At 37.1% G+C, this 18,673-nt stretch overlaps 1 protein-coding gene across 2 annotated transcripts in view; it reads right to left on the bottom strand.

Annotated features, from left to right (window-relative positions):
• Positions 1-18,673, bottom strand: part of CLTC (clathrin heavy chain) — a 66,379-nt gene that overhangs the window by 35,778 nt on the left and 11,928 nt on the right. For both annotated transcript variants that reach the window (XM_022552574.3, XM_022552573.3), the window contains exons 2-7: positions 10,272-10,479; positions 7,311-7,579; positions 6,598-6,759; positions 4,402-4,515; positions 3,803-3,976; positions 740-937 (exon numbers count right to left, since the gene is read on the bottom strand). In XM_022552574.3, coding sequence (XP_022408282.1) covers positions 740-937; positions 3,803-3,976; positions 4,402-4,515; positions 6,598-6,759; positions 7,311-7,579; positions 10,272-10,479 — 1,125 coding nt within the window. The remainder of the gene's footprint in view (positions 1-739; positions 938-3,802; positions 3,977-4,401; positions 4,516-6,597; positions 6,760-7,310; positions 7,580-10,271; positions 10,480-18,673) is intronic.

Here is an 18,673-nt window from a genome sequence, read left to right as displayed (position 1 = left end):
AGAAATGTTACAGACTCCTTTTAAAGATGACCCAACATCACACTAATAACTCCATGGGTCTCTTAAGTCAATTTTAAAGGCATGATTCCATCTACTAAAACCAAACCTCAAATCTTCAATATACTGAATAGTAAAGATTCAGTCACACTTCTGGTTCAATGTTATGAGATTATCCTGAATCAGGAACATACCAACCTAATTATAATAATGTCAATGTGTAAGACAATAATAGTTACAACTAGCTATTATTCCAGGTTCACATTAGGTTAAGTGGAAATTTCATTACACTGGTCAGGGAGTAAGGTGTTAATTCAGTCCAACATAATACAAAGGTGATGAGGATAAATTCAGCTCAACTTGAGACAGCTCTTCCTACCATAAATTGAACAGGATTTGTTTAATTTTCAACTCTTAGAAATAAAATCAGTAGCTATCACAGATAAGATCAAACAGTATAACAACTGAGTAACTAAACAGTATTACATCTATGTAAATCACAGCTTGTTAGATCTATATATCATTCTGACATCCTGAGTTTTAAAAAGCTACCCAAATCTAGAGCACAGAAAAGTAATTAAATCTAGAGGTACTGACAAGTAACTCATTCTACTGGAAAACACATCCTAAAAAAGATTAGTTTCTCTGTGGAAAGCTGGTTCTAGTTCTAACTAACAGTATTAGAAATAGAGCATATTAAAATTAATCCAATCATGGCAACTTCACTTTCATAACTATTTACCTTTGGTGCATTAGCAGCCACCTTTGCTGCCTCTGAGTAATTTCCCTGGGCAAAAAGAGCATTAAACTTCCGGGCAAAGAGTTCTTCAGCACCAGCCAAGTTGTTACGTACAGCCATTCTCAGGGCCAAATCAGGATTTTGTAGGACATTGGTGATATAAGGAATTATGTTTTCTTCTTCCACACATACTGAGAGAACCTGCAATTTAAGATCTAATGAATAGCTGCAATGTGTTCATGTGAGCATCAGTGAAACCAAATCCATTTAGAGCTGATGACTACTGAGTCACAAAGGCAATAAAACTGTGACAGCTGCTTTCTTATTGCCATTAAAAAAAAAGAAAAAAGAAAAAAAAAGAGGGCAGAAAAGACTAAAGGGTACTAAGCTATTTGCGGGTTCCTAAAATATGGCCATCTTATAATATAAATAACTCCCGACTTCATACTGTCCAAACTCTAACTGCTTTGCTACCATTCATTCATTCTTAACATGGTATGAGTTCACCTGGAAGAAGTTTAAGGTACATTCCTTCTAACTCTAGTATTTTTCAGTAATGTTAATTACATTTACATTCCCAGAGTCTAGATTATATACTCAATGAGGGGAGGACCACTGAATCCTCAGGCACCTTATATACCGCAAGGTATACAGTAGGTACTTAATAAATGTGGCACCAGTGAAGAGGAACTTCTAATTGCTTCTTTTTGAAGAACAATTATCTACCCTCAATCCTCCTAATAAGTCACAGAACACTGCTTAAAAGCTGAATTCCTGTCAATTGCCAAAGAGAAAGGGAGCCCTTCACTATGCATCCATTCCTCTCCCCAACACCAGAGCGGGTATACATCCCAGTAAACTACTTATATTACCCCCAACAGCAGTTCTCATACTATTACTTCTCATCTAAGTGTTTCTCAGTCACTATTCCACATAAGGAAAGGGACTTATCTTTGTTTAATTGTATTATTAGCACCAGGCAGTGTTTAGCACAAAGTAAATGCTTAATATTTGTTAAATAAATGAGAACTCGATAACCAAACAGATAGGTAATATCGATTTGCCCGTTCTATTATTCCTTTTGAGGAAAGTGAAAAAATTTTAACCTCCGAAATTCTTTCATTTCTACAGATCTGACCCCCATCGCCAAAAGCTTAGGCCATCTTATATCTGCAATGTGTCACTCTACTCCGTATTAAGACACACCTTTTAAAAAAAGGAAGAATTACTTTCTTTATAGTCATTTGCATTCCACCCATCTTTAATTTAATACTTACCTCCTAGGAAAAATAAGGGAGATGAACAAACCCGCTTCTAACTATACTTTCTGTAGTCTTCCCCAAACACCAAACCAGTTTCATCTTTATCCTACTTTTAGACTGTACTAGCAGATTTCTAGAAACCAGTACTTAAGATCTACAGGGGACAAAGAAGGTTCCTGTACTTCTAAGAAGGTTCCTGTACCTTCTAAAGTACTCGGTTCTACCAAGTTCAGAATGTAAGCTAGATATTGGCAACAATGTCATCTTGATCACTTTTGATTTTTCAACCAACAGAAACCACACACTCATTCCTTCAGGGCATAGGTCCAGCTATAGTTGGTTGGCTCTGATAAAAAGAATAAAGCCCTGAAGCCTAAAGGTTACTGTAAACATTCACCTTCTTATTCAAAGCAGCTGGCACAGAAAATTTGTGGGGGGAAGGGGAGGAAAACAATAAGTTCCCAGAATTAAAGTTATGAATATTAAATATATATGGTAAAATTATGCAAGATACTTTAGTTCAAATAATAGTCTCAAAAAAAACCCCAAAAAACAGTAGTCTCTGGCTTAACAAATTTATCATTATTAAATTATCACTAACCTAGTTCACCAAAAGACCCATTCATTCTTGATTTTTCCAAGAGAGACACATGCAACTGAATAGATGAACGCTACTAAATTTTTAAAGTAGCTTTTGTGCCAGACACTGACTGGTGTAGAAATACAATTAAACAAAGAAAAGCCCCTTTCCTAAGGGAGAATAGTGACTGAGACAACTGTAATTCATTGTGGTAAGTGCCATGAAGAGGGCTACCTAAGATCTGGGGACATAGAGCAGAAGCACCTAACCAGCTGTGGAATTGAGGGAGAGGATGCGTAAGTAGGGAAAGACTCTCTTTCTCTAGAGTATTTCTCTCTTCATATACATACCATTTTCTGGAAATTAACAGAATAAAGGAGAAAAAACCTATCTACTTCTTTTGCTTACCATCTAGGGAAAATACTAATTTGGAGGAAAACTAGTAAAAGGCAAGGCCAGTAACAGTACTGTTTTTGAAAATTTAACCATTTTTTTTTTTTAGGGAAAAAGATACTTCCTGGTATATTTTAAATTACATTAAAACACTAAAACACAGAAAAAGGATCACTTGTGTTAGGTGGTATGAGGAGGTATGTCAAATGTGACAAATTCAGAACAGCTAATATACTCCCTAATTGGATAACTTTTCAAGTACCCTCACTGAACATATCATAGCTACTGTAACATATCACCTTCCAACATTAAACATTTAGTAATAATTAAAGAGGTAGGGAAAAAGATGTAAGAAGAATTCTTTTCCTTGTAGTTGATAATTTGTCTTAGAGAGATCATAGGAAGAAAACCCCTATAAAAAGTATACAATCTCGGAATTCCCGATGGTCCAGTGGTTAGGACTTGGCGCTTTCACTGCTGGGGTCCGGCTTCAATCCCTGGACAGGTAACTAAGATCCCACAGGCCACAAGGTGCAGCCAAAAAAAAAAAGTACACAGTCTGTCAAATGTGACCCTACTAGTTTCTTTGCATGAAGAGTTACTTCTCTTGATAATAGAGACACACACACAATTCTAGGTGGCTATACTGTATGCCAAATAGTTTCTCTCTCTGAGACAGTGTTAAAGAGAGACTGTTATCATATGCTTCTGCATTTTTAGGTATATATTATTTTCTGACATCCAAAGTTAGCATTTACTTTTTGAAAAAAGCTAACACTAATAAGTGCTATTTTATTTTATCACTTAATTTAATTTTCAAGGTTTCCTTACTTGTCCCTTTCTGTTTACTCCAATTATTCCAGCTGTGGCTTCATGAGGTGCAGTGACAAAGATTGTTTCTCCACTGATTCTATTCATGTAGATGCAGGTACCAGTCTCAAGATCATACAGGTGGATATAACCATACTTAGTAATCAAGAATACTACATCATGCTTTTCACTGATCTGTATAAAGAAAATCAACAGTTCAGTAAAATGATGAATCTATAAACAGAAAATTTAGTCCAATTCCATTTTAGAGATGGTGAAATTCTAGAACTTTGACAAGAGGCTTACATGAAAAATTAAAAGCTAGTATTTATGGCTTCCTCATTTTTACAGCAAATTCAAATATGGGATATCCCAAGCTCTTACATAAAACACAAGAATATTAATAAATTGTATAAGATAAAAGAGAAAAACATCATATTGAACAAACTGGGATAACCCAATTTATATATTACATTAAAGAAAGAGTATTACTTTACAAAGTTTCACTAACAAACTATTCTTGAGTAAAGGTACCACTTAAATTATATTGACTATCAGTTGTAGTTTTTGAATTGTGTTAAGAGGAGAGATTTTAAGTTCATTTGTTTTGCTTAAAATACCTGCATTGCAACAGGAAAGTCATTTTGTGCTTCTGGAGGAAAGAAAACATCCACTGCCTTCTTTGGAAAGGGTTGGTTCCCTGTAGGTGGTGTGCCAACTTCAATGATATGTAACTGTTCAAAAGAAAATAAAACTTATGATCAAATGCTAAAAGGACCATAGCAGCTTTATTTGTAGCCCCAAACTAAAAACAACCAAAATGTCCTATGATAGGTGAACATTAAACTATATGGTACAACCATACCATGGAACTCCTCAGTAATAAAATGAACGTTCACGGACACTATGCCCCGTGGGAACACACAAAAAAAGGCACTCTCAGAAGATCACATACTATATGATTCTATTTACATAGCATTCTTTTTTTTTTTTTTGCGGTACGCGGGCCTCTCACTGCTGTGGCCTCTCCCGCCGCGGAGCACAGGCTCCGGATGCGCAGGCCCAGAGGCCATGGCTCACGGGCCCAGCCGCTCCGCGGCACGCGGGATCCTCCCGGACCAGGGCACGAACCCACGTCCCCTGCATTGGCAGGTGGGCTCTCAACCACTGCGCCACCAGGGAAGCCCTACATAGCATTCTTGAAGAGACAAAATTCTAGTAATGGAGAGTATTAGTGATTTTCAGGAGTTAAAGATGGTGAGGGAGAGGTAAGTGGTTGTGACTGTAAAGGGGTAGCAAGAGGGAAATCTTTGTGGTGACGGAATAGTATGTACCTTGAATCTATTCATGATAAAATGACACAATTATACAATTGAACCAATGTCAACTTCTGGTTTATCTACTGTACTACATCGCTATGTAACCTTTGGGGTAAACTAGGTAAAGGGCATGGGATTTCTCTGTACTGTCTTTGCAGCTTCCTATGAATAATATGTATTATTTCAAGATAAAAATTTTTAAAAGTCGGTTGAATAGCTCAATCACACCTCAATCTACTTTAAATTAAGAATGGTGAAACAATATCCACAAAAGGGCTTTTGATTATAATTTAGTTTTTCCAAATAGAAATCTAACTTAAGTTGTTAAATTCTTCTCTGCCCACACCTACTCTAAAGTATGCACTTTAGGTAAGTATGCACTTAAGCTGGCTGAGTTGTCGCTCTAATCACATACACCTCACAAATTTGGATGAGAACATTCTGATTTTAAATGTCCGATGCTTCACATCAGTGAGCGAGGCAAGAGAAAGCAAATAATGTCAATGAAAGAGTATTATATATTTTGCTTAGTCATGTCAGGAATGGACTAAAACAATAAATAATTCCATTTCCAAGATATATAACCATATGAAAGTTATTAGGGTGGTCTCATCCTTAACTAGGATGACTAGCCATCCAGCTTAAAGGCTATTGATTACCATATTTTAGGCAATCTCTGTCTTGATTTTTAAAAACTACTTAGCATGGAAAAATATTAAGACTTCAGAGATTCTGCTATGGCAATGAGAAAAGCAGTCAAACTGAGTTTCCAGGGGCAGCAGTGCTAACTGTGGTATCCAGCAGCAATCATAGCAGCAGCAGGTCCGCAGAGTTCTGTGTCAGGACTTTTGGCTGCTGCCCATTCTCCTTTATTCCTCCTAATTTTCCAAGCTTGGTTCTTAACCTTCCCAGCTATTGAAAACTATCCATTATCCTTTCATTCAATTTTTTATGCTCTAATCAACCACACCCTGTTTCTGTTGTCTGAAACTAAGAACCTTACAAAGTACTTCAATTTGTCCAGGTGATTTCAATGTATAGTCAGCGTTGAGAAGCTCTGATTTAAGGCAATGGTACTGAAATTGTGGTCCACATTCTATCTAGTCACCTAGAGCATTTAAAATGCACATTATGAGCTCCACTTACTGAATCAGACTCTCTAGGTGGAAGGCACACAAATGTACATTTTAGCCACCCTAGTGATTCTTATGCACAGTAAAGTTGAAAAACATCAAATTAAGGCCTTTGGTAAAGGCCATGAAAATAAAGTCTTACTATAAACAGCTGATACAAATAAGTTGTTAAAGAACATTCATTTTGGACAAGTATCACTAGAAACAGAATTTAAACAAATTAAGTCACCACAAATCTGAATGTTAAAAACAAATTAGCAAGAAAGGGAGAAGACTATTTTGAAATTAGGTAACAAATTAATTAGTAACAGAAAGGCAAAAAAGATAAGTTCTCACTAAAACAATTTCCAAAGGCAAAACTTACCTTCCCTCCAGCTTGACCCCGTACTGCAAAACAAAATAACGTCGATTCTTCTGCATTTCCTTCCATCTTAAACTGTGCGAAGCTAGCCGCATGTCCTTCAATGGGTTGAGACACTTTCCTATCTACAGAATATAACTGCATAGCTCCTACCACACGATTTTGCTACAAAAGATCAAGCAGAATAAAGTTTGGGGACCCAATAACTCCCAGATTCAACAACTACTGAAATAACTAGAATGCTTTACAAGAATTTACAATTCCTTGTTAGTCTCTCAATGTAGATTTGATACCTCTTAATTTAAAATTTAGCTGCAAACACTCTCTTATTAAAGCGTTAACATGCATGTTTAAAATGTGCCTCATACACAACCATCTCTTTACACTATCTTTAAAAAAAGAAAGATATAGGAGTACTCATTTTGCAGTAAATATCCACAATAAATTCCAAATCATTTATACAGGAACTCATTATCCACTCAACCTGCAAATAAGACCTAAAAACACCTTGGTAAGAGTACTCTGAGCTGTATGTTAGTATAAAAGCATTAAGCCAGCAACCTCTATTTCCTAAAAACAAAAAAAAAAGGAAGGAAAAAAAACAGTCTTCCAAAATAAATCAGATTTGCAAAGACAACCTAATTTCAAAATAAACTGCATTCTGAGCCCATTAATTCTCTAAACCTTTTCTTTATTAAAAACTAGAAAAATGTTACCTGTGCAGATATGCCAGTCAGAAGTAACCACTTTTGCTTTGCATCAGTACGATAATTGATAATCTGGCACCCTGCAAGGCTAGAATGGCGATCAAACATTTTCACCGGCTGAGACTCTCCTTCCATACTCCAATGATAAACTGCATTATCCGTAACAAGAGCAACCGTATTCAAAGAGATCCATTTCCAGAAGGTGACATCATCGGTCATGGTATGGGCCTTCATTTTACTTTTCATTTCAATGTTAAATATCTGAAGAGTTTTCCCAGCTAAAAACAAAATTAAGAATTATGAATCACTAAGAAAGCAAAGTTCAGGATAAATTAATATCTAGCTAGACTAGACTCTCTCTGCAGCAAAATCTGTAACCTCCAAACAAAATGGTTCTATCATGAGACTAATAACCAACTACAGAAGTCACACTGACAGACTAGCAACCATTGAAGAGATAGCTGAAACTGGGTAGTCTACACCTAACTGTGACGCAAAAACTCTATCACCTCTAATCAAGACATTTTAAACAGACAGTATGACTTCCAGAGAATTCTAAATCTCAACTAAAAATGAGTCTAAAGAACAGCTCACTTAACAATGGAAAACAAGTTGTAATCTTCATGCTTAATTAAGAATGCTTACCCATAAAGTGAGTTAGTGGTAGGTACACAGAACAAAGCAAATCTGATTCAAGCACATGGGGAAAATGTCTACTTTTTAAAAGGCAGCTGTCCCCGCCCCACCCCCACCATTCAACTAAATCTCGTGGAAACTTCTCTTTGGAAGAGGATATACTTCAACTCTACCTTGTACCACTAGCATATAAGAGAAGTGCATGCTACGTTTAGTTGGTTTAAGATACAAAGGGAAGGTAGGGGTGCTGGAGAAAAGGAGAGGGAGACAAAGGAGGACAGTTTCAGATGTTAATATACTAGAGATAAGAACAAAATTCAAGCTTCATCCAATTAAGACAGCAAACATTTAGTAAAAGAAGGATGAAATTTGCCTTGAATGTTAACAGTTCACTGAGTCAGATGCAAAGGCTTGTACTTATAATTTGAAATCCATCACAGTCCGAAAAGTGATTTGGTTTAAATGACTAGAGGTCAAAAGCCCACGGCTGACACTAGGCTATCTAATTCAGATTAGTCCTTGGAGACTAAGGAAAACTCCATTACTGAGCCATAGAGAATCTGGCTCCTGAAGAACAAAAATTATAAGATAGTATGGGGGTGAGAGTGGGGGTGGAGAGAGGGATGGGACGGGACACAAAACATACAGCTTTGTACCACGACCCTTCCTAATTACTACATAGGTAAAAGCTTCTTCCATAAAACGAAGAATGTTATTCCCATCCCACACAATATGTAAACCACAACCAGACTTGAACAATTTTGAGAGTTATAGTCCTGTTTATAAAAAGAAACCAAGGGATTTGAAACTGGATTCAGAGGGAAGCAGTATTTGGGAATGACGTACTTTCCTCTGCTGTCTTCCCCAACCCCTAGTTAATTATACATTTTATTCTTTACATGAAAGGGGTTGGTGGGGTGGTTTCGGGAGGAGGGCAGGGATGACAGCTTAACTCTGTAATGTAGACATACAGGCACAAATCATTTCAATTTATTCTTTTTATAGAACAGGACAATAACTAATACAATCTAATTTAAGATAACTCACCATCTGCACACATAAGAAAGCATTAAGAAATGTGATAAAATAACAGTAACATTAAAAATAGCAAAGAATTTTGAGAAAATTAAAACGATGGCCTTTTAATAGAGGTGTGAGAGCTGCTAAGCAGTTGAATTTAAATTCTTTAAGGAGGCTGAAGGGAGCTTAATACCTTAAAGTATAATATGTATTGTTTAATGGAAGCAAATAATAGATCACTGCCACAGAACAAGTATCCCAGGTAAAAGCTGGACCATCTTTCCTTGAGATGAGATCAACTCCTATCTTGGATATGTAATGGAGACTTATCTGTTTGAATATGCTTGCCCCCCGACCCTCAGCCAACCAATTTAATCTCCAACCAGAGTTACTACTAAATACAAAGTATAAATCATCTGGGAAAAAAATGTATTTAAAAGTCTATTTAAATACTTCAGCACCTCTAACAAGTCACCCACAAATTTATCAAGAAATTACTAGGAATCTGAACTCTTCCTGCTACAACCGAGAAGAAAACCAACAAAGCAAAAAATAGGCAATTAAATGTGCCTTTCAGATTCAGCCAGTTTGTTACCTAGCCCTCTTAAAAACCCGTTTTAAACGGTCAATTTCACTCAGTCTATAGTTCAAAGGCAAAAAATTAACATAGACTCCCAGAGAGTATGAGGTTCTCTGAACTCTGTTTAGATTGACAGGCTGTACAGTTCCCTGTTGTGACAATTAAAAAGTTAGTCTGAATAAACTCTAACACCGTTGATTCCAAAAATTTAATACCCACCTATACACACACACACTTTCAAAAATGAGTGTAAATTCAAGCCATTTTTAGAACTTGATAATCTAAATGAAACACAAGCCTGAAGCATAAAAAAGGCACAGCATGAAGAGCAAGTTTATCATCACAACAAACTTCTGCAATGTTTAGGTGCCAATATTAGTAAAGTATATTTTATCCCAGAATATGAATCACTAATTTCTTATGTCTTCTGTATATGGAGTTATGTTTTCAGTACAATCTTATCACACTGTAGGTATAAAATTTAAATTCATTTAATCTAAAACTTAAAATTTTCCAAGTAGATCTTATGAGTAGAAAGTAAGACATCTCACAGAAATATGCCTAGTAAGTCATGAAAGTAGTTAAAAATCAAATACAGTAACAGCTTTAACTTTGCAGATCTATTTAACCAAATTTAATCAATATACTAAAAAAACAGATCCTAATTATTGTATTTGAATAAATTATACATGGAAAAGAGTTTTAAGAAAAAAAACCCCACGATCTTTTTATACCTTTTAGTGCAATTACTTTGCTGGCTGGATTCATGATGGCGCTGTCTGCTGAAATTGGTCTTCGAATTGGATTACTTGGGTCATTCATATCAATAATTACCACCTGGGCCTGCTCTCCTACTTTCTCTCTAATGCAGATGAATTTGTCTGACTCCATAGTCAGGGTACTGAAGCCGATGTTTGCTGGGTTTATACCCAGGTTTTGGAGCTGAGGGAAAAAAACAAAAAATATTAATAAATCATATTACAAAGCGAATTAGAAAGACTTGATATTCATGTATTGTTATCATTACAAATCCTCACTTAACCATTATTGCTTCAAGGTCAACAGTGACAACTCCATTGATTCAAGTGAGACAATTACTATAATGGACCTTCTCTCTTCCAACAAATATGGCATTCAATTGTTTTGTTATAACCTTGTAGTTGTAACTTGAGATGTATAACCCTCTGTTTACAACTAAGAGGCAGAATAAATAGATATAAAGATAAAGGAAAGAGCTACATCTGAGAGCTAGCCTTTATGGGTTAAGGGACCTGAGGTAATCAATGCTTCTTGGTTTAAGATCTTTGAACTATTGCATCTGTCCTCTCTAATCCCCTTTAGCAATTAGTAGTTACTTGTTCATATGCATTGGACCTCAGGAATCTGAAAATTAAATTACAGCATAAAATGAGAGATTTAAAAATTTCACAGGGTTCTTGGTCTAAAGGAACTTGGATTAGCCAGAGCAGACAAACAATACCTTGCAAAAAGTGCCAAAACCAAGATAGGAAAGAGAGATCCTGTCAAAGGAGGCCTACAGGCAAGGGAATGAACGTGAACGCTGAACAGAAGGAAGAACAAATGCTAAGGCCTAGAGATACAAAAGTGTGGTCTGCTAAGGGAACTGTAAGTACTTTTGTAACATTGGGAACATAGACTATGAAAGGCTTTCAGAGTAGAGAATTAAGGTTATAAACACAAGCAAGGGCTAGACTGATAAGCTAAATGTACCCCAGTAAGAATCCTGAATTTATTCTATAGGTAAAGGAAGCTACTTAAGGATTTTCACAAGGAAAATAATGGAATCAGATTTGCTTTGTGTACTCAGAAGCTATTAAAGTATTTGCTAAGCGAATACACAGGACCTAAAGACAGCAGTCTTTGAAAACTAGTTAAGTGTATTAAGAACAAAAGGCACTTGTTAAAAGAAGACTTCTACCAGAGTGGGTCATTTCTCTGAGTGACTAAATGTAGTATAATAGACTAAGTACCACTCAAAGGCTATCTGAAGGCTTTCTTAGCTTTGACCAGCCTAGGGTTTTTTGTTTTTTTCCTTTACTCCAATAGATAACAAATTCACATAGAACAAAATCAAACAAAAATTTAAAAGCGCAGGAAGCAAAAAAAAAAAAATCAAGTCTTCCTCCTGCCTTTGTTCCCCAGATAGCCTATTTCCCTTCCCAGAGACCATCACTGTCACTACTCTCTTGTGGACTGGCTGAGCCAAATTAAATGTATTTAACTTAAATTCTTTTTGTCAAACTCTTCTGCCAATAGTGCTTAACTATAACCAGACCAGGATCTCAAAAAGATATAACATAAGATTAAGAGACTACATTTTACTTTCACTTCCCTCTTATACCTCAATGACTGCAGGCACAACCAATTATGAAGTATAGTTACAGTAACTTAGTCACTGAATACCAGGGCAAGGAGACAAGCAATTGTCTAACTATTACCACAAACATGGTAATAAAGTAGAAGATTAACTAGTTGTACAAGCTCAAGTATCTGCTGCAGTGCAAGGCAAATACACAAGCTGTGAGATATGTAACTTATACATGAGTTTGGTTACAACAAAACTTTATGAATTATCAATTTTAATTTCTTCCTAACTTTAACTTTTAGTGACTTTTAGTTTCAGAACTAATGGAGGAAGATAAATATAAGTGGTCCTCAACAATATATGAAGACACTGTGTGTGGGCTTAAAGGAAGCCTTGTACAAACCAAATTGTTCGTCTAATTTCACGTGAGGTGGGTACATTCGTTTTTCTGAGTAGACCAGTCCTCAGACTCTTAAGCTTAATTGATAGTTACCTTTCCAATAATTAAAAAAAATTCCAGTAGATCCTAGAGCTCCCAGAACTATATATGTAAAAGCAACAAGTTATCTTCTAGACTACTCTGTAAAATAAGAATTCTATGCTTCTAAGTCACTACCAAGCATTCACCTAAGGCGATTTTGAGTCCCAACTGTCACAGCTTAAATCCTACAATGTCTGAGAAAGTAAAAACAAATAGTGTTAGTCAAACAGTAAAATTAAAAGTAAAACAAGGATGCAAACCACAAACACTACTAATTGAACCCATAAATGATTCTAATAGATTCCTTTTCACCCCTCCACATAAGAGGCAGGTACAAGACAACTGTAAGAGAAGAAAACACTATTTGAAAAGGCAGCAGGGCTTCCCTGGTGGCGCAGTGGTTGAGCGTCTGCCTGCCGATGCAGGGGATACGGCTTCGTGCCCCGGTCTGGGAGGATCCCACATGCCGCGGAGCGGCTGGGCCCGTGAGCCATGGCCGCTGAGCCTGCGCGTCTGGAGCCTGTGCTCCGCAACGGGAGAGGCCACAGCAGTGAGAGGCCCGCGTACCGCCAAAAAAAAAAAAAGAAAAGGCAGCAAAGAGGAGGAAAAAAGGTAAGTCAAGAAATATGTGTTTCTTATTCCCAGCTAGATCTCCAGATAAATGCAGCAAGAAAGGCACATGTTGTCAAAATTTAGCACTGACCTTCAGCCTCAGAGCTGTTTTATTTGCAGAAAAGGCAAAGATCTGGTTCAAAGCGGGTGGGGTTCCTGTACTCCTCACAATTTAGGTAATCCTTATTTTCTTTTCTCATTAAACACATTCTACCAAGAAAGCTATGCATATATATTTTTTTAATCTTCTCTATCAAGAATGTACTCCATGTGAAACAAACATACACCCTTTATTTAAAAAACAAAATTAAACAAGAGGTAGATGGCAAATTCTCACCAATCCACATATTTAAACATTTTAAGGAGCCTACTTGAGTAATGCCCATTTATACAACTAAATAGGAAACTTCTCCTTCCTAAAAAGCCTATCCCAGTTGTTAGGATAAGTGACAGAACTTCAAGTGACCTATTCCTATCAGTTAACAGAAAGTTACATTTGCTCCCTTCTCTTCAAATGTCAGTAAGAATTTTTCCTTACTGGTGATACTTTTCAGTGAGAATGCCCAGAACGCTCACCAATTCTTCCCATATTTTCCTAGGATATGTTCAAAAGGAAAACATCCCAGAACAGTCATAGGACAGGTCACCATCATTAATCACAATTCTGGGTTAGGTGCACTCTTAAAATAGGATCATATAAAAGGGTTACCATACTAGATAACTGTGTCTAGCAATATTCATACAGATTAAAACTTTAAAATACAACATAGGGAATTCCCTGGTGGTCCAGAGGTTAGGACTCCGTACTTCCACTGATGGAGGCCCGGGTTTGATCCCTGGTCAGGGAACTAGGATCCTGCAAGCCACTCAGCGCAGACAAAAAAAGCCAAAAAATACCGTAATGTTTTTAAACAGATTTCATTTTCAAAACAGCACATACTAGCCATAAGATATTCTAGTCAATCATAAAGGTCTGATGGTGTATGAGCTATCTACCACAGAAACTGAATTACAGACTGTAGAAGAAACCTCTAATAAATTCAGAGACCGTATAAGCATCTCCAAACTTGCAGCTATTTACAGAAAATATACAACAATATCAGAATTCTGGCCACATTTTTTATCCTCTCAATTGGCAAAGTGTTGCTACTGTTGAAGATGGGGACATTCTATTTTGAGATATACTTGGAAGTTTCTATAATAAAGTGGGTTTTTTTAAACTTCAAAGAACTTTTATTTTGCTTTTATAAAATAAGAATATGGAGACAATAAACTTAGGCCCAAGAAAAGGGATTACTTTTTTTGAATAGTTATTACATGTACATGGCAAATAATTCATACTATACAAAAGGGTATATACACTATGAGAAGTCACCCACTCCACGTTTCCAGTAATACCTCTCCCCCTAGCAATTACAGATACTTTTCCATCTTGGATATCCTATGCACACATGAAAGTATGTATTTCCATTCTCCCTTTAAAAAAAAACACTAATGGCACATGCACAAAAGCACACAGACTACCAACTGCTCCCCCTTTAAAGAAAGCCACCCAAACTGTGTAATTTGTTTAGTTTCCAGGCTAGATTTTGGACACTGGTCTGTAAGTGGCAACACTGTAGGACTTGACACGTAAGTCTAGTTCAGATTCCAAAAAATTAGTTCAGTTGTCCATCCCTCATTATCCACTGGGGATTGGTTTCAGGACCCCTCGCAGACACCAAAAATCCACAGATGCTGGAAAGTCCTTCATATGGATGGGAAACCACAGATATGGAGGGGAGGGCTGACTGTAAATATTAATAGATTTACTGTTAATCAGCACACCCAAAACTCTGGAGTGCCCTGCAATTACATTTTACAAACGATAAAAAAATGATTCCTTTACCCTCTGCTCCCCTCCTCACCCCAATTTGGATTAACATGCCAAGAGAAAAAAGTGAGACACTGCATTCTTAGTTTTGAAGTGAAAAATAGTATTTCAGATTCCCCATAACCTAGAGAACACAGAGGGTTTCTTCATTCAAGCAGACAATTACTGTACAAATGTATAACTCTGATTATAAACTACAAGTGCTATCCAGAATTAGTTCTGTGGATTCCTCATAAGAGCCAAAATGTCTGGATTTAGCCCTAGTTTTGCCACATAAATGATCATGGGCAAATCAATTACCTCTGTATATCCATTTCCTCACCTGAAACATGTGAGATGATAGTATATATCCCACAATTGTGAGGATTTAATGTGAAGTGCTTTCAGAGCAGTGCCTTACACCTAATAAAACTTCAATAGATACTATTAGTACATATAACACATCAGTACTTAGGCCAGGTAAGTTTTTTTTGTATTTGCATTTTATCTGCTTAATACAGCTGTCCTAGAAGTTGGCTGAAATTCTGGGTGTGAATTTCTTTTGATTACTGATAAAAGATTACTGGTCTCTGGGTGCTTAACTTATTAGACACTGAATTTTTGTTTGTTTTTTCTTTCAAGAAAAGGAAATTACTTTTTAAAATTTCCAATTCTGCTCTTTAATTTGCCTAACTAAATTTAGGTAGAGGGACTTCCCTGGCAGTCCAGTAGTTAAGACTTCGCCTTCCAATGCAGGGCATGCAGGTTCAATTTCTGGTCGGGGAGCTAAGATCCCACATGCCTCACAGCCAAAAACACCAAAGCATAAAACAGAAGCAGGGGCTAACCTGGCGGCGCAGTGGTTAAGAATCCACCTGCCAATGCAGGAGACATGGGTTCGAGCCCTGGTCCAGGAAGATCCCACATGCCACAGAGCAACTAAGCCTGTGCACCACAACTACTAAGCCTGAGCTCTAGAGCCCGCAAGCCACAACTACTGGAGCCCGCGTGCCTTGAGCCCGTGCTCCCAACAAGAGAAGCCACCAAAATGAGAAGCCCGCGCACCGCAATGAAGAGTAGCCCCGGCTCGCCGCAACTAGAGAAAGCCTGTGTGCAGCAACGAAGACCCAACGCAGCCAAAAATAAAATAAATAAAATAAAATAAATTTATATTAAAAAAGCAATATTGTAACAAATTCAAGACTTAAAAAAATTTTTTAAATAAAGTTAGGTACAGAATCTTCAAAATCACATAACATGGAATCATGTAACATATTCATGCTAAGTAACCCTATTTTATTTCAATTCTTATTTTTAGGAGCACTATGGAACAGTATTGCTAAGGCTTTCTAACAAACTTGGCAAATATGTCTCCTACACGTTTGTTTAGGGAGCAAGCCGGGAAAGCTAATGCAAACAAAAGGCATAAGGTCAGTATCATAAAAAATTCTTTACTGTAAAGAGCTCAAGGCTAAGAAACAGAAGGTGAAATGGAAAGCAGGCTCAGCGTTTCTCCCCTTAGTGTGCAGAAGAGTTGAAACTACCTGGTTCAGAGACATACACTGCCTCTTTCTCTCCCTTCTACCAAACCTTTCCAAAACCAAAATTTCCCAACTTTTCCTAATCTGCCCATGCCCCACAATTTCAGATCCATTTATCCAACTAAACCTTAAGCTCCTCAAATAAAAGAACTTTCTTAAAGAATGAAAGCCTCTCCCATCTCTTTCTTTTCAATATGCCTAAAATTCTGGAGGCTTAAATATTCTTACACAGAAGGACAACATTCCTTTACTATATGTATACTGCTAATTACTTTTCAGGACAATTATAGATTAAAAGAGATTTATGAAGCCCAGGAGTCCAACACTAATATAATAAATATAAAAGGAAAAGTTGTTTCTTGGAGAAGAAAGCTAACTTAACAATGGTGAAAGACAGCAGAAACTAACACAACATTGTAAAGCAACTATACCCTAATTTTTTAAAAAAATGGTAAAAGACCAATGGAATTCTTTAAAAGTCAGTATTTTGCAGTCAACACAATAATTGATTTGGGCAAGGATCATCAATGGATATTAAATTAATGGATGAAAATTTGAGGAGTAACACATATTTACAAAGTATCAAAATATCTCCCGGGCTTCCCTGGTGGCGCAGTGGTTGAGGGTCCGCCTGCCGATGCAGGGGACACGGGTTCGTGCCCCTGTCCGGGAAGATCCCACATGCCGCGGAGCGGCTGGGCCCGTGAGCCATGGCCGCTGAGCCTGCGCGTCCGGAGCCTATGCTCCGCAACAGAAGAGGCCACAACAGTGAGAGGCCCGCGTACCGCAAAAAAAAAAAACAAAAAAAAAACTACGTCTTGAAATACAAATAGAGTTCCAGACTAAAGACAACTAAAGAAACTGGACAACTCAATGCAATTCATGATCATGAGTTTTCTTTTGATATAAAGAACATTATTGGAATAACTGATGAAATCTGAATAAAGCCCGAGATAACAGTATTCTGTTAAAGTCAATTTCTTCACCTCGATTACTGCAGTATGGCTACAGAAGACCATTTTGTTATTCTTATTAAATACACACTAGGACTTCCCTGGTGGCGCAGTGGTTGAGAGTCCGCCTGCCGATGCAGGGGACACGGGTTCATGCCCCCGGCCGGGAAGATCCCACATGCCGCGTTGCGGCTGGGCCCGTGAGCCATGGCCGCTGAGCCTGTGCGTCCGGAGCCTGTGCTCCGCAATGGGAGAGGCCACAACAGTGAGAGGCCCGCGTACCAAAAAAAAAAAAACAAAAAAAACCCCACTAAAGTATGCAGTGGCAAAGAGACATCATACCAGCAAACTACTTTCAAACAGTTCAGTAAAAAATGTACGTAGAGAGGCTAAAGAGGATAAGTCAAATGTAGTAAAAAATGATAAGAACTGACACATCTGGGTAAAGTGTACAAAGAATCTTTGTACCATTCTTCAAACTTTTCCGTAAATCTCAAACTCTGTATGAATAAAACGTTTCTTACAAGAAACTTAAGAGTCGCAACTGAAAGCAACATGTAGATCTTGCTTGGATCCTGCTTTAAACAAACCAAATAACATTTGGGGCCAATCTGAATTCGGACTGGTTTTTAGGTACTGAGGAACTGTTAACTATTAGGATGCTATAATGATATCGTGATTGTAAGAAAATGTCCTTATCTTCTAAAGATGCATGCTGGAATATTTATAAAATGTCATAATAGCCTGAATTTAAAAAAATGTTTAATTAAAACAAAAAAGCAAATACAGCAAAATATTATTAAAAATCTAGATGATTGGGTATATGCTCTTCCCAGTATTATGAAACCTTGCAATTTTTTTTTTTTTAGTTTTAAAAGAGGGATGAATCTCTGCTCTTATAGGTTACAGAACTTGAAAATTGAATTGCAATTGTAGGGATTAGACTTTTATTAGGCAATTTACCTGTAGGGCAGGAAGGAAGAACACAACTTCAAAAGGTAAAGATGAAAATCAAACCATTCAAAGAGTGACATAATTCCAGAGAAAGAGTTTATGCTCTGTAAAGGAGCTGTATAACGTCTGCCCTATCAGAACTGAGAGGTTTGCTACACTGTCCAGTATGGCAGCCACTGGTCCATGCAGCTATTTAATTTTGTTCAGTAAATAAAATTTAAAATTCAGTTCCTCATTCACATCAATCTCATTTCAAGTACTCAACTACCACATGTGACTACTGTATTGGAAGGCACAGAATATAGAACATTTACATCATTGCACAGTTCTACTGGAGAGCAGTTTTCAGAAGTTGTTCTTGGGAATCCGACAAGGAGAAAGGGAGAACTTCTTTTACATTAAACTCTGGTAAAATAT

This window comes from Delphinapterus leucas, chromosome 19 (assembly GCF_059928025.1).
Source record: "Delphinapterus leucas isolate spDelLeu-1000000601 "Yukka" chromosome 19, BTC_Dleu_Yukka2, whole genome shotgun sequence".
Classification (NCBI taxonomy): Eukaryota; Metazoa; Chordata; class Mammalia; order Artiodactyla; family Monodontidae; genus Delphinapterus; species Delphinapterus leucas.
Note: the sequence above shows the minus strand (reverse complement) of the source record. Positions and strands in the feature narration are given on the sequence as shown.